Source organism: Chiroxiphia lanceolata, chromosome 4 (genome assembly GCF_009829145.1).
Source record: "Chiroxiphia lanceolata isolate bChiLan1 chromosome 4, bChiLan1.pri, whole genome shotgun sequence".
NCBI lineage: Eukaryota > Metazoa > Chordata > Aves > Passeriformes > Pipridae > Chiroxiphia > Chiroxiphia lanceolata.
In genome coordinates, this window is record NC_045640.1 from 46,917,030 (window position 1) to 46,942,470 (window position 25,441).

General features: G+C 42.7%; 1 protein-coding gene across 10 annotated transcripts in view; it reads right to left on the bottom strand.

Moving 5' to 3' along the window:
• The window catches only part of EPHA5 (EPH receptor A5), a 202,123-nt gene that overhangs the window by 81,332 nt on the left and 95,350 nt on the right, over window positions 1-25,441 (bottom strand). For 6 of the 10 annotated variants that reach the window (XM_032685831.1, XM_032685827.1, XM_032685830.1 and 3 more), the window contains exons 4-5: window positions 9,460-9,615; window positions 3,641-3,976 (exon numbers count right to left, since the gene is read on the bottom strand). The exons of 2 other annotated variants lie outside the window; for them this stretch is intronic. In XM_032685831.1, the coding sequence (XP_032541722.1) occupies window positions 3,641-3,976; window positions 9,460-9,615 (492 nt within the window). The remainder of the gene's footprint in view (window positions 1-3,640; window positions 3,977-9,459; window positions 9,616-25,441) is intronic. 2 more of the 10 variants (XM_032685832.1, XM_032685833.1) reach the window with 1 other exon arrangement.

Genomic DNA, 25,441 nt, shown 5'->3' on the forward strand with positions numbered 1-25,441 from the left:
AATCACTCAGAAAAAAAAAGTCATGCAGTTGTCACTTGAAAAGCAAACTTCAATATTAGCCATACACACAGACTGCTCTCTGGAAACCGTTTAAACAGGTGGAAGTTTCAAAAATATGAAAACTTAAACAAAACCATGAACAAGAAAAGGATGGCTAACTCAATCCTATCATTGCCACTTATGAATTATTCACTGTGCTCCAGCCCACGTGCATGAGGCACACTTTCTAACATGCTGTGAGACTGCATTACAGATGGCTCCTTGCCATCTGTGCTGAGAAGTCCCTTGGACACGTACTTTGCAGCAATCCTATAGGGAAGAACCATGCTTGGGTCAACTCATGCCTACAAAGGGAATAAGGTCCTCTGCCTGCTGCAGCTCTAGGGTAGTCACAATGCAGGACAGAGAAATTTCTGTCTCTCCTGGCTTGTGGCATTGCTCACCCTTTCTAGACATGTTTTCTAGTAGAAAAGCACCTGCAAAATCCCACAGAAACAACAGAGGTTTGGGAATTGCAAGAGGGTGACAGGGAAACTAGTACTGTATCTGGAGCCTACGGCCACTGTGTCCTGCATGGATCAGTCCCATCCCAAGTACTGTCAGGTCCACAAGTACTGAGGTCACTGAATGATAGTAGCTATCAGCCTCTTCTTGTGCATAAAATTCTACTGTTTCCTTGCTGTATTTCCAAATCTGATTTCAAAAGTTCAGAGGAAAATTACATCAGTCTGAAAATGCCAGTCTGATTGCCAGTGCCAAATCTTTTACTCATTATTTAAAACAGTGGAGAGATGAAGGAGGACAAATTATTTTGGAGAAAACCATATTTTTTTTCAGGAAGTAATCCCTTTGAGAGTCCAAACCAGAGGCAGTTTCTGCTGCCAAAAGTTCCTGTGCCCAGAAAAGGTGGTGTTCCCAGCATCCTGCTGCCTGCACATTTTTTTGCAGTCCTGAAATGAGCATCGTCTTTTTGGGATGGAAAAAAGCCAAACCAACAAAACAGACTCTGGTGTTTCTCTGCAGTGCTGAGTTACTGCATACATGCCAGCAGGACTCCAGCAGCCAAAACTATCCCATGGCATGCATTTTTTCAATTTTCTGCAGCAAGCAGATCTTGTAGCAGGACTTTTCCTACTGCTGTAGTTGGCTTTCTGTCACTGATTCAACTTCATTAACCAGTTTCCATGAAAATATAATCACACCATCAGAAAACCTGTGCGAGGGAAAAGATGAGACACCAGAGTTGCACCTCTTGGTGGTAATTTCAGGAGAAAGGTAGGTGGGCTGATACTCCCTGAAGCCCCATGTGCCCTGTCTGCTCTTACTTGAGAAAGGACTGCTGAAGGTGAGTCTTTTGCAGAGACATCCAGAATTGCTGGGTATGGCCAGGCACGGACCACTATACCTACATACCTCACTACTTGCCTCAAAGGACATTTTTTGGAGGAACCTTAAAAAGATACCTACTTTCCATGCTTGGCAGTTTGTCTGATTTGCTAAAGTCCCTCTTTACAACTGCTTTATTTCTGGCATGGACAAACTGATGAACACCCCAGGGAGTGTTGAAAGAGCACATCACTGGGAAGCACATTTGATGCTACAGCTCCAGCAGACAGGCCTGGCTCTCCTCCTTAACGAGTGGTGGGACCAGACAGAGAGACAACAAAATACAATCACCACTGCTTTCTTTAGACAGTGGTTTGATCGAACCTCCTGTTGAATCAAACATGAGAACATACAGATACAATTTCAACACCACACAGTGAATTAAACACTTATGGCTTGATCCATTAGTATCTCCCTTGATTGCAACTCCACTGGAGTAAACAGTGAAACTTAACCAGAAGCTACACTTACCCACCTGTCCTTGGCATGAGCTGCATTTGTCACAAGTTGCCATTTCCTATAACAGACCTTCTAATACAAGGATGGAGGTGATAACTGTGCAAGAGGGTTATTCTTGGCCTGATGCACAGGATGCGCAGCTATGTGGATAAATCCTGCTGCAGCTATGGAGAGTTTGGGACATAACTCACAAACCAGGACCGTTTCCTCACAGTCTACACTGATCAGCAATGTATCATCTCCTCTTGTACAGCTACGTTTGCTGAGGTTTATGTGGATTTAATGCCACACAGGGAAAATCCAATGCCAGCAATGAAATACCAATGCAAACCCACTAACAGGAAAATACACTTTTTCCAACAACAGCATTTCTAGCAGCAGCCTTCACAATGGGAAAATAGTAAACAGCATTAGGACTGTGGCACCCACTGATCTGCATTAAACAGGTGTCTTCAACAGTGTCATACTGCTATCCTCTAATATTCCTTCAGCAGATTCCATGCCACATCTATCAGCAGCATCCCTGGCATGCCTTTATTTCCTGTCCTTGAGATATATCTGAACGATTTCTGAAACACTTCAACAATCCACTTTAATTGCCAGGGCAGGTATCTGATGAAGTGCAATGCAATTGCATTTTCTTGCTGCTGGCTACCAAGCCTGTGCATAGACACCTAGGTAGCAGGAATGAAATGCAGCCCTCCTCCAGCTGGCATTTTTCTGCTCTGCAGTGAGGATTTGCCAATCTACGTCTAGCTGTTATGCTGAATTGCCCACCAGGTTTCCAAGGTTTACCTTGTCTGGAGAAGGCAGGGGGTGGCTCCAGTGATTTGGCAGCACAGTTCCTCACACTCCCAAAGGCTACCAGTTCACATTCCTGGAAGGAGTCCACAGTGGATAAATGCCACTGGAGAGCCCTAAACTAAATAGCAGGAAGCAAGCCAGGTAGGCAGAGACCCTAAAACACAAAGCATGAGGGACAAAAGAAGGATAGGTCAGTCTGCGGGGCTTTACAGAAGTTGTGTGATGTGCCTGGTGTGTTGATGTGCCTGGAAGGAGATATAATCATGTTTTTGCCTCTCATCACACTTCCAAGTGAAAAGGTACAATGGCAACTCCCTGCTGGTGTCCAAAGCGACAGCTCTTTTCAACTGCTGGGCAAAGGAAGGGCAGACAGATCTGAGCCCTGGACAAAAGAATAAACCAGTCTACATGATCTCCGCCTGTACAGTGCAAAACCGAGAACACAGTATGCAGTGACATCTTAGCCCTACCTTGTTGGAGAAGCAGTGACAATGTACCTCACCAGCCTGAGTCCAGTCACTTTAGTATCACACTGTAGAAAAGGGATCAAATTTCCTAAAGTGACTCGAGCAATTTTCTTAGGGAAACTGTTTGCAAAGTTAGAATGCTTTAGCCATTGGGATTTGTAACCAAAATGAACTCTTATAAATTTCTCTTTCTCAACAGGAAAGGCAGCTCTTTTCTTTCTGGTTTAGTTGATGGATATACGAAAATGCAAAGAAGTGGAGGTATCTTCAAGTAGTTTAGTGTAAAAGAAAAAGGTCGCAAATCCTAAAACTGTGTCCTGTTGAAAGGAAACATACTGAAGACTGTAGTAATTATAACCTATGAGACATAAGCACCCCCCAACTCCCACACCCCATATTTGAAGAGGCCGTAGTCCAGCTCTCCATGCTGGAGATTTCTACCCATTCCAAAGGGAGGTCCACACTGGGTCTGACTGGCTTGGGCTCCCACCCCAGACATTTCCCCAGGTTGAAGATCCACTTACCTGCCTGGTTTGTGGTTACATTTACAGACACAAACTGCCGGGCTCCAGGGTTCTGGTCGGACACTCCATTCACTGCCTCAATTTCAAAGGTATAGTTTGTATGAGCAAGTAGATCCACCACCATGACAGAGGTGTTTTTCAGGCCGGTTTGCTGGGGAAGGTACCTGACATGACCGCCACACGCCTCACACAGACCCGAGTGTGAGCTGCACTTCTTGCATGCAATATAATAAGACACATCTTTCCTTCCACCAGTATCAGCAGGGGGAATCCATTCCAGAAAGACACTAGTCTCGTTAACATTTGAGATGGCACTCCGAGGAGCAGAGGGGGGTCCTGGTTTGTAAAGCGAGAAAAACACATGGTAAAAACAGTATAATCAGTCATCCTGCTTGCTACTACTCTCTAAGCTAAAAAGAGATGCTCCATTGCTCATGTGTCAGAAAGCACAAAGGGATCATTTGCAGCAGCACCTGAAGAACTGGGAAAATAGGGAATTTGTTTTGAGCACTCCCATCTCACCTCAAGCAGTCTCTGATGGGACACAGTCATCTGTGTCGGAGGACAAGACACTGGGTGCCTCAAACCCAACAGGAGGAGTGCTCCACCCTGAGGCATTGCCTCTGGTGCTCTCCTTGCTCTTCCTGCAAAGGGAGCAGCAAGTTCTTCCTCTGTCCAAGTCACTGTTGGCTTCACTAGAGGCAAGATTCCCCCTCTTCACCCCACTGCCCCTATATTACTAGCCCTAGGTCCTAAAATAAGATATTCACTAGGGTTTCCGCACTACTTAGGTACTCAACTCAGACGCCGAATCTTTCCTCTGTGTGTATCCATCTCTTCTCATCAGCTATTTGGCAACAGTGAAACCTAAGCTTGGGCATCCAAATCACACTTCAGTGAGACACTCAGTGTAGCCCAAAGCAGATGGTGATCTACACAGACCACTGGAAACATGGCCATATCTGGCTATTCAACGGCAGCCTTCTTGGTCCCTGCCAAGCTGCAGCACGGTTGGTTAGCCACACTGCACTTGCTTATTTTGCCAAGCCTCCCCACTCAGGATGCCAGCATGGCTCTGGCAAGGCTATCCAAGGAGGAACAGCTGCTACAGAGGTACCAGAGCACTTGCAAAAAGTCAGCTGTTTTTCTTCATCCTGGTGGGAAAGGCTGTGGCTGGACAAGCAAAGCCCACCTGGAGACACCTTCAAGACTGCTTCCTTGCAAGCTTTTTGTTTTTAACAGTCTCATGTTGCAGATGAAGGGTAAGCTGCAGATAAACCCTGAAGACAATGTGAAAGGACAAGCAGGAGTCTCATGCAAGAAATCCACGTGTTAAGTACTCAGGGAATGCTAACGAATGAGGAAGAAAGAGGAAATTTATCAAAGCAAGCTGGGATGGATTTTAGTCACAGCACCACCAGAAGCTATGCAGCAAAGATTGGTATTTTTCTGAGGGAAGGCAACACAACACACTTCCTTTCAGTTTGAATGAAGCTGTCAAAACCCATGAGCAGTTCCTTGAAAAGAGTCCGACAAGTAGCTTCATTAGCTAGAGATCCATATGAACCTAACAAGCTGTCTTAGGCTGTCATCGTTTTGTTGTGATAATTAAACTTGATTTGTTATTTAAAACAGGCAGCGTTGCAAAAATGAAATTACCTTATAAACCAAAAGCATTTTCTTCTATTTCCCTTTCCTATTCCCCTAAGTCTATACAATTGGTAACACTGATAAATTGAAACACTGTCATGATTTGCACTCAAGCTGTTCTGATTCAATGAGAAATTTACTGACAGAGGAAATAAATAATCCTGATGTATTTTTTTATTCTTTGGAGGAAAAGCAGTTGAAGAGAAAAGCTAAGGTAGCTTAGGAAATGGTAGACCATCTTTGTTTTGTTATGTGATCTCTTCAGATCACTATGAACAAGGAGCAAGCCAATCACAAGCTGTGCCTTGGGGATCCAGTGCTATTTAGCTAATGACATCAAGGTACAGCCCAAGTGAGTACTACCTTCTGCAGTCATACTCGTACTGACACAATGGAAACTATGACATTCATCACTGGAGCTGTGTGGAGTTATATATACTGCACTCAAGGGTTTTTTATATGTTTTACTGGTTAAATTGCCCTATTTTTTTCTTTCAAAGGATGAATGCCCTTTTGCTGATGCCAGTACTCTAGGAAAAAATAAAGAACTCAGGCACAAGAAACATTTACTGGCCAACGTGTCTTTAACGGGGGTTAAATTATTACTTTTGTGAAGTTACCAGTGGTTTTTACTTGCTTTGTACAGAAAAGTCAGCTACTCTTCTTGAAGGCTTAACAAACATGAACTTCAGTGGAAATGGTTTAAAGCCAGTGGGACTTCATAACCTACAAAATTAGCATTCTCATAGGGCATCAGAGAAAGGTCTTTAGTAGTCTACAGATACCTAACAAGACCTACTTGAAGAATCCTGAAACTGTACTTGGATAGAACTTGGCTAAACCCCATCTGGGAGAACAAAAAGGTGTTTTACCTTAAGAAGAGGTGGCCCTAGGTCTTCTAAGGTGGTCTCCTTTAATTTCCAAACTCCTTTTGTCAAGGACAAAGATATTAGTCCTCTAATTTTTTAAAATACATAAATAATTTTTGAGTTTGCTACTTTGTACCCTAAGCAGGTAAAATTCACCGCTTCTGCACCACAATTTAGTGACAAGAGGTAAATTTCTGAAAGCAAAGATATTGGTATTTTTTCTTGATGGACATCAAACCTGTTATTTACTGAGGTAAATATTTTCAAAAAAAATAACCTACAAGAGAAATTACCCTCAAGGTACAAATATACATATGTACACATGCAAAGTTAACTCTAAACTTTTTGCAAGCACAGTTTTACACCAAATACTATAAAATCTTTGTCCCATGTGTCATAGTACTACAAATATTTCCCCAACATGCTCTGAACAGCAATAGGGTTACTTGTCAGAGGTGTGATGGGAAAAGAAAGGGTGTAACTACGTTTTGGTTTTAAAGAGATGTTGTGCAAGGAACTGAAACTAGGATTACTTAATTTAAGAAGAAATAAAGCACAATTACTTCCTGGAAGATACATAATAATATTAAGAGAATTTTGGAATATCCTTCAGAGCCATTTTTTTTTCTGGGGGGCAATAATTATTTCAGACTGCATCACATTATTATTAATTTCAAAATTACCAATCATTACTTACAAACCATACTTAAGGAACTGGAAAAATGAAACAAAAATGTATTTCTCCCTTGTCCTGTACTTAACTGAGCAGTTGACAGTGGTAATAAATAATAAAAACATTAAAAAACCCCTTGCAATATTTTCCTACCAGTCATGATTCAAGTCTGTCTTGCCTGTGTTTTAGTTTATGATGAGATGTTGCCTTCCAGATCTAACTGGACTGGTTTAAAACGTTAGTGTTGCTACCTACTCGTTACTGTCCCTACCAAAATTTTCTACCCCTGAGCTGGTGTAGCACATGCCCTCCTCATCACCTTCAGCACAAATACAGCAGGATTAGGACAAAATCCTAAGAAAAGATGCATGGGGAAAGTGAGTGTGACTGAAGCACATGGAGAAGGCTCAGATAATCCACCCTGCTTTTGGGGTTGTAAGTATGAATGCCAGCAGAGATGCTGCAACATCCTCAACTGCTGCACCGGGGTTTGCAGTGGGCAACAGAAGCTGAGCAGTGCCTTGATCAGCATTAAACCTCTCATCTGCCCCAGAAGCACTCAGTACCCTGCCAAACCATATCCTAACACAGCTTCAGGCACCATGCCTGCACTTTAAACTAGCTTATAGTAAGCTTTCAAAACAAAAATAAAACCCACCCTGAAACAAAACACCCAAATGTTAAAACCTAACAAACTTAGCCAACCATCACCAGTAAATAAGTATAAAACCCACAAAAAAAGCCATAAAACCAAAATCCCATGGTATTTGCAGAATCGGAAATTACAGACTTTACGTACAGGGTTCAAACTGCATCAGAAACCTAGGGGAGAGACATGCTTGAACCTTGCTTGTACCTCTCTGAACATCCTGCCCTATGCTCAGGCCATAGGCATCTTGTTTAGGGATGGCAGCTCCTTCCCTGTGCTAATTCGCCATCAGGACAGACTGGATGCATACCCTTAGATCCTGAGAAGGGGCAGAGAGCAACACCACTAATGGTGGGCAGGAGGCACAGTGGATACCAGAGCCTGGCATAACTCTCCATCAGTTCCTGGCTTTGATTCTGTCTGCACAGAAAAGCCAATTTTATGAGTGTTTCCAGAGCTCAGTGTGTTTCCCAATACCATGCTGGACCACACTATCTCTCAATTATTTATGATTTTTAAGTCAGGCCAAGGGGCAAAACGAACATCAAGAAGCCCTGGTATCAAAGTTTTTCATGCTGTAACCCACCCTAGCTATGGTTGCAAAAGACACCGGCATACCTATTTAATAAATTGAGAAGTGCTTGCATGACTCATCCCCCAGACCACTTAGATCTGACAGCACCAGTGACTGCAATGCTGCCTAAGGCTGTCTTCTCCTTCCCTGCAGCACATCTTCCAATACCCATGTGCTTCATGCTCCTTTGCCTGGTGAAAATCAAAGGCAGAGTTCAAGGGGCCCAATTCTGCTCCAAGTGCCTCCTTCAGGCAAGCAGAGAGCTGCCGAGGGCAATTTCCTTTTCAAGAGTATCTTTCCTACAGGAACGGACTCTTTCTTCCTCCTTTTGAAATGCAAACTTGGGAAGCTAGGAAGGACACCTGTATTCACTGGGAAAGGCACAAAAAGCCTCTACCATGCTGACACGATGCAAGAAAAACAGCACTGAAGTCACCTCTGCACCATTGCCCAGCAGCTCTGAGCATGCATGGACCCATAAACCTACTTTTTCCGCCATTGTTTAAGTTTCTTGGAAGCTCTAACTGCAGTAGTTAGATACTGCAGTAGCACCAGTAGTTCAGTTCTCTTTGGTCCCTTTTAACTCCTTCTGCATCATGAAAATTACATTCAGAGCATGACAGACCCAGCTCAGGTCTGTGCTGCACTCACCAGCAGGACTGGCTGGGGGCATGTAAATTATGGCCCTAACTATCTGAAACATAAACTGAACAAGAGACTTTCAAGGTACAGTGACAGGATAGCTCACAGATAACAGGGGAAGGACAAAATTAATGACTCTGATTACACTGATCCCACCTTGGACTCCCAGTACTCCAGTGTGCTTGTTAGACTGCCCTCACCCTATGTAAAGAGCATAGGTTCTGCATTTTCACTGCAGATTGGAGAAGCAGTTTCCATCACAGAGTTTTAAACTACCCTGAAGAGTGAGCATCTCCAGGCAGACTGGAAAGATAGATCTCCCTCCCTGCTTGTTTACTGAAAATGAGCTGAGATGATACTAAGCAGGACCACGTAGATGCTACCCCTGCCTACTGCTGACAAGCACTGCCCATCATTCCTCCTGCAAGAGTACTCCACACTGGTACTTGTGTCTGAATGCTGTGCTGCTAGCTGAGTCTGCCCAGGATCCAATGGCAAGAGATGGAGCATGATTCATTACAAAAACACTTTCTGGGTTTGATGCCAGCTTATGCCAGCTTTTGAAGCAAAAAGTTTTGAAAAGTCTCCTCTTGTGTAACTGGGATTACAATTGACAAAGCCAGTGACATTACAAGTGTGTCAAGACTAGTTCAAATTCCAGTCCAGAGCCTGAAAAAGCACGTTAATTAGTATCATAATGTCTAATCACAGTACAGGAACAGTTGGAAAGGATTAAAAACAACCCTATAAGCACATGCTTACTTGTACAGGCCATTGTAGGTGGGTCTGATTCCTTCCTAAAATAGTGTTCTTCACACAGGCAAGATGTGGATGCTTCATCAAGCGTGTAGCTGTGGGGGGGACATTTGCTGCAGGATGGACTGTGGGGTGAAGCTTTGAAGAACCCAGGTCTGCATACTGTGAAAAGAAGAACCACAGGCTAAGCTCTCCCATCATAAAATTAGTGTCTTCACATTTCCTCTTAAAAAAACCCCATATCCTCAGCTATAAAACAGACAAACACTCGCAAGCTATTTGGTTTGCATATTTTAAAACACTAACAGATAGCACATACTTAAATATCTGCATGAAAAGAGAATTAGAATTTGTCGATTATTTTTTTCCCTTAGCATCTGCCATTGCTGGGTATTTATTTTCCTTGTTGAATGCATTAGAGGTAACATCTTCTGGGCTCTGCTTTAGAAAACATTACTGTGATTTCTTTTTCATTTAGTCTTAGAAAAACAGGTAAAATACATCTTGGGGTTTTCATTTAAGATGTTCTACACCCAGAAATCAATGTCTCAGCAAACAAATAGCAACATGGTGGTGGAGGGGATCTCAAGATTGACAGATTTAAGACATTGTGATAAGGCTACTTCCCTAGGGTCTTTTCCCCCACAAACCTGTGATGAATTTTAAAGTGCTCCACATAAGACAGACTATTCTGGTGAGCCTGAACCAGGCATGCTCACTGTACAAGATATTCCATCCAGCTCCAATATATATGCATGACGAGGCACAAAGACTTGATCTGAGAGCTATTTTTCTTCTTACAAATATAGTGCTAAAGGTAGCTTGGGATTTTTTTTTTAATAATTTGAAGTGAATACAGTAATATCTTGTTTCCGACCTCCTGAAACACGTGCTCTTTCATCTATGCAAAGCACTCTGTACTTCATCCATGTGTGCACACTTAGTCAGAACCAGTGACAGCCACAGCAAGTAGTGTTTTAGGAAAAAAACAGCTAGCCCTGTAGTCATACCATTATATGCAGAATTATAGATACACTGTTAGTAAACTGAGGAAACCCTGATTTTCTGTTTGTCTCAAAAAGCAGAAAACAGAGAAATGTGTTAAAGCAGCTCCAAGTGATGCTACCTTTCTTCCTTCAGAGTTGCTCTAAAGTATTTCTGCCCTAGCATGATATCAAGGATGCACAAATCCGCTATCAGACGTACAGAAGTTACCTGGAAATCCCAGAGCCTTTCCATGTGCACTCAAACTTTCCCAGTTGTAATTAGCTTGCAAAGAAAATGAGTTCACAGCAAAAGCACTAATATTATCCCATCAGGAATGTCCCAGACACTCACAGCATGTGCTAAAACTCAACAATTGATGACAGAATTCATCTTCACCATAGATAAAGTATAGATTTTTACTAGTGATCCCTTTCCTCTGATCAAGCAACTAGGACATCTGCTTCTAAAGTTGGCTCTGCTTCCTTCAGTACCAGAGAAACCCTCTCGACATCTTCCCTTTTACATCAGCTGCTTCTTCATCAAAGGTGAGGTACCTGCACATCAATTCCTAACTCCCAGAGCTAACCAATAAGTCTTTGATGACTAAGATCACTCATGCATAAAAAGTGGTGTGATCCAAGAGCATCCAACAGACCTCCCACAGGCCCCACTTCCACAGTCTTGCCCAGACTACAGAACTCTCACAGCAAGCACCGTGCAACTCTAAAGCAGGTCCCAAGCCCACCACTGGCTGACAGGTTGCCATCATGCATCTGCAGCCTCTCTGCCCTACTCCAGGGGATGCTCATCTCCAGGAACCCTGCTGACCTCCCCAAACTGGGCACCCTCCCACACTATCTCCCACCTCCCTTTTCTTCTCACAAGACAGGCACAGAATAATTAGTTGGACTGGAGGGATTTACAAGTTTTAAAAATCCATTTTCCAAAATTGCTCATCATCCAACTAGTGCTCCACACCTAGGCTCTGCAGGATGCAGTCTTCTGCTTTGTGTCCATACACCAGGACTAGTGACCAGACCTAGGGCTGAATTTATTCTTGATAGCTTTTAGCAGACTTGCCACGAGCTGCCCTCGAGCTTTACAGCACATTTCTCAGTTTCTAGCAACTAGTTAAGTTCTTTTATTTACTTCACAGCCACTTTCAAATGCTGCCCTACCTACAGCAAGGACTTGCTACGCCGTCTCTTGAGAGTCTTCTGGGAGAGTAGACCACCAAATGGTTCCTCACTAGCTTACAATGGTATTTCAAATCCAAATCAAACTCACTTGCGCACACAGATAACAGAGAAGGGCAAATGAAAGCACAAAAATGTGCAACATATAATGAGGGCAGCCCACATCTAGTGTACATTCAATGTAATTAGCCTGCAAGGAAGAACTTGAATTTATCTCATTATGTCCCACCAAGACAGACAGAAAATCGTTACAGCACAAAAGTTTACCATGTTTCTATTTTGTGCAAAGCAGCGAATGCAAAATAAGTCAGTTTTCCTTGACAGATTTTCAACGAGGTACAGCTTGTTAATGACGGTATGATACGTAGCTCAGCTCAAAGAGAATATTTGGTTTTCATGAATAAGTATGGAGCCAAGAGATGCACAACGCTGATAACCAATGTTTTAATGAGGAATGTGAAATAAAACTGAACTGGACCAATTTTTTTATAGTCTGCAGGCTCCCATGGGTCAGGCAAGTCCCTTCTCTATTAAAAAACTATAAGGAGGAACAGTCAAGAGCATTATGTGACTGAAGATTTCAACATGAGTCCTCAAAACAAATGCCCAGCAGAGCAGAGTGCTATCAGATATAAGTGAAATACTCTTGTGTCAGTTTTTAGAAAGGAAGAATTCAGGGACAGAAGATGGGATATGCAAAGAGGAAGTATAGAAAATAAAAATAAATGCAAGAAGTGCCACATTGAATAGAGTTGTGCCAAGTCCACACACCTGCAGCAGATGCTTTGGGGAGGACAGAAGGAGATTTACCGGGTTCTCCCAGCACAGTCTTCCAGGCTCTCATGACGAGCAGCTTGGGGACAACTCCTGATGGAAACCACACTTGCACTACCATGTTCAGGAGCCGAAGCAGCTATAGCTGCATGGGTGTTTCAGGCTTAAGTTGTATCTATTATAACATTTTTCTCTTTAACATTTCCATTGTACATGGCACAGAGAGGACAGCCAGTAAGATGGTTCAAGCAGCAACTGCCTAATAGACAGGGATGCTGTGATGAAATGGATGCCATTTAAATGAAAGATGACCCAGGGACATCTTATGCCTCCACACTGTAGACCAGGTTATGACAGCAGGTGGATCACAAGCACAGTCTTGTGCTTGAAGCTGGTACCATGTCAATTTTCTGCCACTGGTAGCAATGTCTCAGACATTTTGGAAATCAGCTTCAGAGCAGAACAGGGCCACAAACAACCTACCTTGCAGGTGCCTTGGGTTTTGGTCTTTATCTTATCATTCGTCTTCTGACAGTCAACCTTATAATCTCTTCATGAAGTATACATGACTTTATTTAAAATTACATGGGTGTCTGGGGTTTAATTCCTAATTAAATCTTATTTTAGTCTTCTTATATTTTTATCTTGATATTTCCAATTCAACAGCTCTTGAAAGGATACATAAAACTGGCACAGTACATATAATGGTGCATATAATGGTTCTATCTCTCTTTTAAAGGGGATAGGAAAGCAAGAGAAATAAGATGATCTTAAGACTCCCCATAATCTGCAGCAAACCAGCTGAAAAGAAATGAAATCAAGTTTTAAGCTGTTGATGAGATCTGCTTCTTTCTTCTTAGTATTAAAACTGGTAACTCCTTAGCTGATTAACAGCCACTGATGTGTGAAAATAGTCTTTAAATTAAATTGGTTGCTAGAAAAAAATAATTATTTTAGACACAGCAAATATGCCATAAACAGCTTGCTAGTGTTAGGTACAAGTGGGATGTGTTTCTGTTAGTAGCACATCCATTATTAGCAAATTAATTTCACTGTTTTTATTTTTAATAGCAATCACAAAATGTTGCGGGCACAGAGCATTAACATCTGTGCAGCCTCTTGCTTGCACATTTCAAAATGGGCCAGAGAGAGATGGCTGCAACGAAGGATGGCAGCAAGAGCATCTTGGGACAGCAATGGCTTGAACTGATCCCTTGAACCATCAGCAATCAGATTAGAAACTATCTTTGTACCTTGCAGATGGCAGCCCACAAGAGCCATGCTGAAAGAAACTGACTCTTGGAACATGGGTGGATGGAGGTACAATCACTCTTACAGTGAAAACTAGCCTCTTTGAACAATGTGCTGAATCAGCACCATACCAGTAGTAGAGACAGTGAGTACCAGTGAGGAGACACAACAATAATTAGGGAAAACAAACCAATAATATCAACCAGTTGGGACTACTTGGCAGATTACTTTCTGCAAGCCTTAACATCAAATGATTTGCAGTTGCATCCCTGTAACCATCCCTCCCCTGAGCTTTGGCTGAAGATTGCATCCAATGGGCAGGGTTCCTCTCCTCTCCAGCTGCCCCATGCCTTCGCTGCACACTGACACTAGGCAACACATGCTGGAAGCAAGAACCATTTCTGAGGCTTTCCATACCCACAGGCATGTATATGTTTTACCAACAGGTCCTGTTGGTAAAACCACCCAATTATCACAGAATCATAGAATCATAGGCTGGAAAAGACCTCCAAATTCATCTAGTCCAACTTTTGACTGAACATCACCATGTCAACTAAACCACAGCACCACATGCCACATCCAGTTGTTTCTTGAACACTTCCGGAGATGATGATTCCACCACTTCCCTGTGCAGCCTGTTTTAATGCTTGAAAACCCTTTCAGTGAAGAAATTCTTCCTGATATCCAACCTGAACCTCCCTTGGGTGCAGCTTGAGGCCATTTCCTCTCATCCTGTCAGTAGTTGCCTGGGAGAAGAGGTCAACCCCCAGCTGGCTACAATCTCCTTTCAGGTAGTTGTAGAGAGTGACAAAGCCTCTCCTGAGCCTCTGTTTCTCCAGGCTGAACAACCACAGCTCACTCAGTCACTCCTTGTAGGACTTACCCTTCAGACCCCTTACCAGCTCCACTGCTCTTCTCTGGACACTCTCCAGCACCTCAATGTCTTTCTTGAAGTGAGAGGCCCAAAACTGGACACAGTTCTTGAGGTGTGGTCTCAGCAGTGCTGAGTACATGGGGCCAATCACTGCCCTGATCCTGCTGGCCACAGTATTCCTGGTAGAAGCCAGGATGCCACTGGCCTTCTTGGACACCTGAGCACACTGCTGGTCATGTTCAGCTGGCTGTCAACCAGGCCCTTTTCTGCTGAGCAGCTCTCCAGCCACTCAGCCCCCAGCTTGCAGTGAACTGAGTGTAAGCCCCACTCCCCACCTCCCTGTGCTGCTGGGAGGTGAGAAAGTAGAACTTGGGAAGGAGGGAAGGGTGGGATGAAGGTGTTTTTAAAATATATTTTACTTCTCATTATACTGCTGTGATTTTATCAGTAATAAATTTAATTAATATCCCCATTTCAAGTAATTGGTGAGTGATCTCTCCCTGTCCTTACCTCAACTCATGAATCCTTCGTTATACTTTCTCTCATCTCTCCAGTAGCAGAAGGGAGTGATAGAGCAGCTTTGGTGGGTACCTGGCATCCAGCCAGGGTCAACCCACTATAGCCTCACAAAATTGGCCTTGGCCCACGGATCCAGCCCGTCCAGATCCCTCTGCAAACCCTCCTACCCTCCCACACAACTTAGTGTTGTCTGTGACTTACTGAGGATGCACTTGATCCCCTTGTCCAAATAATCAATAAAGTTATTAAACAGGACTGGCCTCAATACTAAGCCCTGGGGAACTCCAGTAGTAACTGACTAGCAGCTGGACATAGCACCATTCACTACCACTCTATCAAAGTATCAAAGACTTTACTGAAGTCCAGGTAGACAACATCCACAGCCTTTCTGTCATCCACTAGGAGGGTTACCTTGCCATAGAAGGAGATAAGGTCAGTCAAGCAGGAATTCCCTTTCCTAAACCCATGCTGCCTGGGCCTGAGCCCCTGTTTGTCCTGTACATGCTGCATGATGGCACTCAAGAAGATCTGTTCCATAACCATTCCTGGTATCAAGGTCAGCCTGACAGGCCTGTAGTTCCTCAGATCCTCCTTTTGACTCTTCTCGTGGATGGGCATCACACTGACCAACCTCCAATCATCCGGGACCTCCACAGTTAGCAAGGATTGATGACAAATGATGGAGAGTGGCTACGTGAGCTCTTCCGCCAGCTCCCTCAGCACCCTCGGGTGGATCCCATTAGGCCCCATAGACTCGTGAATGCCTAAGTGGCATAGCAGGGCACTACCTACCTCCTCCTGGATTGCAGGGGCAGGTCTATTCTGCTCCTCGTCCCTGTCTACCAGCTCAGGGGCCAGTTGCCTTTAGGATAACTAGTCTTTCTGTTGAAGACTGAGGCAAAGAAGGCGTTAAGTACCTCAGCCTTCTTCCTCATCCTTGGTGACAATGTTCCCCCCCTCGTCCAATAAAAGATGGAGATTTTCCTTGGCTCTCCTTTTGTTGTTAATATATTTATAAAATCACTTTTTATTATTTTTCATAGCAGTGGCCAGATGGAGTTCTAGTTGAGCTTTCGCCTACATGACCTATTGACATCTTGTACTCTTCCTGAGTAGCCCGCCCCTTATTCCGAAGGTCATAAACTCTCTTTTTTCCCTGAGTTCTAGCGAGAGTTCCCTCTTCAGTCTGGCCGGTCTTCTTCCTCTCCAGCTTTCGGTATGTAGGGACAGCCTGCTCCTGCACCTTTCAGATTTCCTTCTTAAAGTATGTCCAGCCTTCTCGGACCCCTTATGAACCAGTGGCCTGAACAGGCCAAAGTCCACCCTCTGGAAGACCAAGGCAGAGGTTTTGTTGACCCCCTTCCTTACTTCACCAAGAATCAAAAACTATATAATTTTGTGGTCATAATGCCCAAGTTGGCCTCTGCATCTCCCACCACCCTTCTCCATTTGTAAACAGCAGGTCTAGCAGCAGGGCACAGCCCCTGATAGGCTCGCTTACCAGCTGTGTCAGGAAGTTAGTCTTCCACACACTCCAGGAACCTCCTAGACTGCCTCCTCTCCACTTTGTTGAGTTTCCAGCAGGCCTGGCAAGTTTAAGTCTCCCACAAGAACAAGGGCAAATGTGAAACGTCAGCCAGCTGCTTAGAGAATATTCTATCTGTCTCTTCATCCCATAATTAGTATTAGTGGGAATTCCAGTTTTGTCCCTGGAGAGAGAAAAGGTAGGAAACATGACCCTCTAAGCCTTGAAACCCAAGGAGATATGAAAAAGGTCCAACTTATTACTCCCTTTGCACTCTTGCAACGCTGGGAGGATAAGCTCAGAGTATTTAAGTGCTTAGGAAAGCGACCTTTCATATGTCCCAGAAAATAAAGCTCAAACAGGAATTACACTGTCTCCCTTGCAGAGCACCAAATCAGTCTCCACAGTAATCAGAAACCACAAGTATAACTCATAAGGAAGTGCCACTAATCCATAAATAAAGCTAAAGGACTAAATCTAACAAAAATTAATGAAGATAAGGATGCCCAGTCTAGATGGAGCACAGGTTATCCGGCAGAACCTGAGGTTTCCTCTCCAACATTGAAACTCCCTTTGCTTCTCCTTCATATCCTTTAATGCCATTTACCTTTTCAAACTCCAAACTTCTTTGGACAGGGATACACAGCTCAAATTACCATAGCTTTCAGAAGTAACCACAGTGTAAAACTCCCTTCCTCATGGACAGACCCATAGTCCACACTGAGCCAGCTCTCAGCTGAAAAACAAGCAGGAAGTGGAGAGGTATGTATGTGTGTGGGGGGAAGGATGTGTGTGTTTTTAGCTCTGTAGCTCATCAAATCTGCTTTCAGTAGCACATTGCTCCAGTGAAGGGAATATGCCTCAAGAACTGAAGGATCTGAGCAAAAACAAGCTACAAATAAACCAAACCTTGTTCTCATCTCTGGAGCTGCCATGCCTTGAAGCATTTGCACTGAGAAGAGGGGGCTGCTGCCTCTTAGATGTGTCCAAAACCTATAAAAGGGCTTAGCAAGGTACAGTCTTTATAATGTGGAATCAATTAAAATGCTGAGAGGCTCCAAGCCTCGGGTTGTGCTTCTGACATGCTCTTTTACTTACCAGAAAAAAACAAAAAAAAACCACAATAGACTGTCTTAATGTCTTCCAACCAGTATAAACAGATGATCACCAGGCTCTTCTAAAAAGTATTTCAAGAACTACAGCAACCTACCAAAGAGCATCCTCCTGCAGAATTTTCAAGCAGACTCCCAAGAGCTAATCCTGCCCTCTCTAACAGCTCTCTTGAACTGCAGGCTGACACTAAAATTGCTGCCACAGCTATAAAGCTACAGTAAAATGTGTAAAATGCCCTGATTATATCTCCTTTAGGCTTTGTCTCTCTATCTGCAACAGTGCTACATTGCTTCCTGTATTAGGCCTTGGTATTTGAAGGGAATTAAATAAATACCCACTAATAAAACACAGCAATTTAAAGCTGCCAGTTTGCTTCAATCCAGTAGATTTGGCAGCATCTTTCGGGAAGTCCAGCACCCAATGCTGTAGCCCAAGATCTGCTTAAGGTCTTTTTAAATGGTGTCCTGGAGCTTGCTGGATAAGTGGGGCATCTGAGGTCTTTGCACTTTGAAGAAAGAGACTCAGCTCTTACCTTGGATGTAAGCCAATTCATGCATCTCACGTGGGAAATATTCTTTTAAGCTTTTTTTTTCCCTAAGAAAACATTGTGTCTTTAGATACTGTTCTGTCCAACCGCACACTAACTTAGGCTGAATTATTTCCACTCCACATTGAAATCAGCTCTAACTCTGAATACCAAAACAACCTTGAAACGTATATAAATAAATTAGTACTTTCAGTTCCTCCCTCTGAAATACCACTTTTTTCTACCATGTGACTAACTAAATTGTCACGTAACAATTTACGACATAACCATAGTTGCTGGAAAACTAAGAATTAACTGTCACTAATAACATTAATGTGTTTCTTCCAAATGCTATAAAACTTCATCATATGTCAACACTCTGAAAAATTCATCAAATTCCCAAGTCAACTACATTTACAAGCCATAAAAATACCTAAAACACAATACATTTGAAAACACTCATGCTTACATTAGGATCTAATGGGCTATATTTCTGCACATTCCAACTTTGCTCTAAAGAAGATTTTTAAGCAATCAATGAGGCAAAGCCTGAGTCAAGCCTAAACTCTCAGCAGTGTGATGGAGGAGCAGTGAAGGAGATTTATTCTGGCATATATGCAAACCCACACTATCATTTGGGTTTGATTTTGCAGAAGGAAAGCAAGCTATGGAAAATAAATGCTCTTAAGGGAAACAGAAGATTTTTCAAAAGCACTCAGCACTGCGCAAGCGTGCTCCCACCAACTGTGTCAACTGCAGGGCTAGCTGGCTGTGCTTTGGTTTTGTGGGGGTTTTCTTGCTAAACTTTCTTGTCCAAAAAAACACCAGGAGAAACTGGTACATTTCTAGAGAAAGTACTACTTGAGATGAAGTGTCATTTCCTAGCAAACACAAAATTTCTGTCACCAGCAGCTGCATGCTCCTGCAAGCGTGTACAAGGGCTCCTTCAGCTCTCAGGCCAGGTGGCACCTGCCGTCTTCCTCGCTCTCTGGCTAAAAGGGACAAATCCAGGTTGATCTCACTGAGCCCCAACTATCTGGCTTACAATAAAAAAAGGCAGTCCACATCCTGTTGCTACAGCTTCTCTGCCTATCATAGCTATAAAATATATATCTTCATAAATCTCTATGTCTATAAAAATCTATCTATGTATTTTTACTTTGTTGTCTGAGGAATGGGACAAATGCACTTAAATGATGTTTAAATTACTGTCTTTGGTTTTTTAATGAAGACAAACTGAAATCATTTTACTCTTTTAAACAGAGGAAGCGATGATTTACAATGCTGCATCTAAAGGAAAAATATAAATAAAGACACAGAAGGCAGCAGAGACACATTTATTTCCGCATGCTTGTACACGTAACTTGAGATGCCTGGCTCTGCACATAATCCAAGAGGTGCAAGAATCTATTTTGGGGGTTTCTGCACACAAAGACACGGACCCAGGTTATCCTTTGTTACACAAATGGCAACTTAAACATTCAAGCTGCATTGTTGCGCTAGGCGAGGGAAGGATTGATGGACAAGGCACAGAACTCCCTCGAGTTCAATAGTGGCATTGACTGAATAGCAATAACAAGCATCATCCCTAATGGCAACAGGGGGACAGGATCAAACTTGAAAATGATGCAGCCAAAACTCCCCTATGTCTGCCTGTGTACACCTATTATGGACAGTAATGCAAAGATCAGTCGGCAAAAGCTCCTGGAAAATAGGGTTCTTCAAAGCTACATGTTTGCTAGCACAATATTACAATAAAAGGATTTTAGTTTTCTGGCTCAGATCTGGAGCCCAGCCAGCAAAAAAAGAAAGATTCTCTAATTATGCTGTGGTTTGGACAATTGTAAGCCATTGTGGTTAAGAAATATGACGTTTGGGAGGATTTATTTTGATGATTTATGCCATGTGTGTTTACTCTACCAACATTTTAAGGTTTTAGCCTGAATTAATAAACTGCACATATGCAGGCAGTAAAGAGAAGTAAAAATGCTTAAAACATTTCCTTCTGATTGGTTCTACCTTGAGCAACTTCATTTGCATGAACAATACTTCTATGTGGTATAAAATCAGCCTTTTCTCTCCTGACTATTTTGTCAAAAATAGGCAGCATCCTACCAATCCAGAGTGATGTTTAACACCTTCTCAAAATGATCCTTTCAAACCTGGCCTCCAGTGTTTAAGGGCTTGTTTGCTTCTACTTTATGATCATCTGTCTCAGGAGGTAAATTCGGCAGGACTGGCTGCAGACAATTTATTTTAAAATTGTTCCTTTGTAATTTATGGCTGAACATATGTCACCCTAGACACATCTATTCAAATTCCATCAGAGGGTGACAGAGATGGATCTTTTACAGTCCTGACCAAAAAAAAAATAGGAAGGATTTATCCAGAGTTGCCTGGACTAAGTGTGCTAAATGGATTTATGCGCAGAACTATGATTCTGCGGAAGTGGTTTTGGGTTTTTTTTGCAAATTTCAGGTACAGGTGATACTAGCCAATTTTGCTGCAGGCAGGCAGCTTAGAGGTGCACAGAAGAAACATGAACAAGTCTCTTGGGGAACATCTGTCTCCCTTCAGTCATGCCTCCTTCCATAGAAGCTCATAGGTTTTTGCATTGGAGAACACTGGTTGGAGCTACAGATGGAGGTCTCACTGAGCTAAATTCTGCCCTGTTATACATATCACGGGATGCTTTTGCTCTGGTTAGGAAGCAATAAATCAAGGACTTGTGTGCAAGGAGGATATGGCAAATATTAATACCCTGAGAAATTTAAGCTCCCCACGTACAACCAAGTGCAGAAACATCAAGCGGTTATGCCATTACATGCAGACAGAACACCATTTCGGTTTAATTAACCAGACATAAAAATATTGAGATTATTTGTTAAGTTGATTAAACTACTCCTTTGGCTCAGATGAACACTGCAACACTTCATAGTTCATCTGCCTTGCCAAGTAATTCCACCAAAGATGTTCCTCTTTAGGAACGAGCTCAACAAAGGGCAACCTGAGGCATTGCTGGCTCTTCCCATGTCAGCCGGACAATGGCAGGAGCTTCCACATTCCAAACCTTTGGAGAATTTATTTCAGTATGATCTCTCCTACTTCTGGAGAAAAACTTGCTGCATATAAAAAAAATGCTCAAACACAAGATAAATCAATAAACTTGACACTTTAAACCTCCTGATTTTGAAGCCAATCTCAATACTATTTGGGTAGTGGGCCTTGTGGTTTTTGGATGCTGGAGATGAGTCATCCTTGCCATGAGCTGCCCTGACTCCAGTCCAGTCAGAAAAACACCAGAAGCCCAAAGAAAAAACGCATGTAGTTATATCCCAACAAGATAGTTTCTTTATCAGACTATAGCAGCAGTTTTCTGTGACAAAAGCATGCACTGGGAGGGAGACGTCCTGCTACTATCCCTGTCCACTGCCTCTTCTCATGGACTTTGTTCTTGCCCCAGAAATGACTGTTTTACAGTCATGCAACTGTTCCAGGAATTCAGATATGAAGCTAAAAGAAAAGCATAGCAAACACTGCCTTCCCTCTTGCTACATGAAGCCTCGCCACAACGTCCTTCCTGCCAAATCCACTTCCCCATACCATAAAGCACAAGCCTGAAGGACACTTTGCAGCAGTGATACTGTCCATTCTCACAGGCTTTTTATTTAAGGTTTTGAGCTGCCAAAGCTTGATTTATGGAAATTTAATTCTTAAACTATTATAAGGGAATACTGTTGTTCACATGTAGCTTATCTCCAGTTATATCCAAGAAATAAACATTGCCTATATGAGCCTGTTTGCCCTGGAAACCCAGCACTACCTTTATTTGTAATTTTTGCTCCATCTCTGTACCCTTGCATTGCATCAACTTGAAGCAGTCTTCCTAAGGCAGTTTGAGGAAAAAACAATGCAAACCTTCTGCTTTACAGAAACCTTTCATGTTGTATTTGTTCAAGGGACGACTGGAAGACAACATGAGGGGAGAAAGGAGAGTAGTTGGTGTGGGCATAAGGGCACTGCGCTCTGGGTTTGGCATACCTAAGCCTTCCAAGAAAAGATTGTAACCTGTTCATCTTACATCTCATACGTTACTGCCCCTAACAGCTTGCCACTCCAGAGCTCCTCTTCCACACTTTGTTTTCAAAGCCTTGTCAGGTCTTGTGGCATCTATCCTGTGACACCCAGCAGGTGAGGGTGGTACAGGAAGATGCTGCTCGTCCTCTCAGCAGCCCTGAAATGCAGAGACTGCAGGAGAATATGAAGAGTCAGTCTTGTCACGAGGAAGAAAAAAAGTGGAGAGAGGGAAAAGGGGTTACTAGCCTTTTTGAGAAGAAAGCCTGGAAATGCAAACACAACAGAAAAACCAGCAGAAGACAAACACAAATTCTTTTATTTGAAGCAGTATGCTTTGCACTGAAAGAACAAATGGGAGTTTTCTGACTCAAGTGGGGACTGCTAATATTTTCCTCCCTGTCATCTCTTGGCCTTCCCAATATCCAGCATTCCATATGGATGCGCTTCTGGATGTTGGTTTCTTTTCAGATGCACTAGAAATCAGCTAGAAGCTTCTGAGGCTCTGACACTTAGCCCAATTACCATTCACAATTTATCTTTTTTAAAGTTGTGCAAGTGGCAAAAATATAAGGTTCATTATTCCACACAGAAATTCTCTCATCATCTAGTCAAATTTAAAAATAAACAGTTGCAATTAAATGTGTCGCTACATTATTTATGTAGATACATTCAGTTTGCAGAAAGCTGCTATAAAAATACTCCCCTTCAATACAAGGGAAATTTATTGCACTTTTATTGTATATTTTCTTCTCCCTGCTCAAATGTATGTTGCTCCCTGCCTTTTTTTCCCCCCCTGTGTTACTTAACACATCACATTCCAGCTACTGTTTTTGTCTTGAAAAAATGAGAGATGTAATCCAAATCCAAATGTTTCTTGATTATTTGTGAACAAGGCTGCTGAATGATTACTAGACAGATAACTCCAGTATTTCCCTTGCAATCGAGGACCGCTCCTTGTCTCTGATTTGGCTCTTACTGCTGTTGGGTAAATGATATGCACTGAGGCTGCCCAAGCTTCAGAGTATGTATTAATTCTGCCAGAAACTCCAGACACTCTAAAGAATTGCTAATTTAACAACAGGCTGTGAAATTATTTTTTCTTTCTTTATTAATTTCTGTGTTATTTGCAAGTCACTTCACTGCCCTGACTGTCTTTTGGTGTGAATAACAAGGGATATTTCATCTTGTCAGGAAATAAGTGAAAGCTTTCTCCCCAGCAGTCTCTATATTCATAACCAAATATAAATATGGGAAACAACTGCTAATAAAACCAGGTTAACTTGATGCAGGTGTTCCTCTGTCAATTTAGCCAGGTGATATTACCAAAATCTGACAGGGAAGCACAGTGATATATTTCACTTGTGCCTTGACATTTTGATTCTGTTTGTTAGGGTGTATGCACAGGAATCTGGCTTTTTCTCCAAGACCTCTATAGCTGTCAGTCTGTGCAAACAGGATTTGACAAGATGTCCATTTAGCAGGATGGGAGGGCAAAGGAAAAAAAGAGAGAGAGCTGGAGAGACCAGGTATCTGGTAAAGCTGCACTGCAGTGCAAAAATGGATGCTTTTCACATACCAAGCAAATTGAAAAAAACTCTATATCTTGCTATAGAGGATCTGAGGCAGTTTTCATCCTTTGATCAACACCTCCTTCAAGAAAGGTGGGCAAGAATAACATAAATAGAAGGTAGAGGAGAAAGAAGACAAAAGGCCAGAGCTGGAAAAGGCATCAGGATCATTGTACACTCATCCATGGAAAGATTTTTGGCTGGTATTAATTCTTTTTTAAAAAGAGAGAGAGAGAGAAAAGAAGCTTTCATTTGCTCCCAAGGAATTAGATTTAAGAAGAAAACTAAATAGGAAGTTTTGCTTTCCAAGGCTGCCTTTTTCCAGCCTGGGGAAAGAAGCAGAAGGTGATGAAGTTGTCTCTTCCAGGGATAATGTAAGGACACTCTCTGCTTATGGAGCTCTGAATTTAAAAGCCTTCAGCTTGTGTCTCCCTGCTAAGAACTTTGGGCCAGAAGCAAGTAAATTATTTATAATGAAATACAGTAAGAAATAGATACAAAGATGAAACAACAGAAAATGAATATAACATTTAAACAAGACTGCAACCAGACTTTAGAGATTTATGGTAACTGGCTGTTGTATAAAGATAAGGACAGGATTCTGACAGTCCGGGCAATTCCTGCATCTCTGCAAGAGCAGTTTAAAAGCAAAACTGAATACATAACTCAATTTAAAATTCGGAACAAAAGTGTTAATTAGTGGGGTTTAAACCAGACCTTACTTTTCAGCACATGCCAATGTCCTTACAGGCCTCTACACAGCATCAGTCACACGAGTGCTGCCTACAGTCTGCACAACCAGGCAAGAACTTGCCTTTTCCTCCTCCGGGATGCATGACATCTGCTCATGCCACATTTACATCAGGCTGCAGAGAGGCATCTTCCCCTTGCCCTCTCTTTTCAAAGGCCATGCAGCCAAACACAGAGTGTTCACAGGCTGAAAACATATCAGAGATCACAGCCCTCATCCTGCACACAGCCACCCCCAGCTCACACAGGACCAGGCAGGCACTGTTCAAATCCATCAATGGACAAGAGAGCTGGCCATCTCACGACTATGAGAGGGTACGCACCATACCACCACGTACGCACACCAAGCAACATACAGCTCAGCCTGGGAGTGGTACCAAACCACGACCCTCAGACCTGAACCAGACACCACCAAAGACATCAAACCTGGTCCCAGCCACCAGGCAGGTCTGCAAATGACCTGCTATCCCCAAAAAAGGAAAGGCTGGGAAAAAGTCTGTGTCAAAAAGAACCCTCGACAGACATCCCTGATCAGTTGTGCACCTTCCCAGCATTCCTGTATATCACCTCTGGCATAAAGCGATGAAAGAAGACCTCAGCTGAACTGAGCCAGTTGTGGTCTCCTTACCTTGCTGCTCCACCAAGGTAGAAAATATGTATTACTGAAGCTGTAAAGTGCTTACAATTATGGCTCCAAACCCAGTAATCTCCGCTGATGTAGGTAAATTGCTGACCTATCACTGTTATTTACGATGCAAAAAAACCTTGGGTTTTCTCTGCAGCTTAATAAAACCTGTGGGGAATTGGTGCAAGGCTTTCATTCCTTAT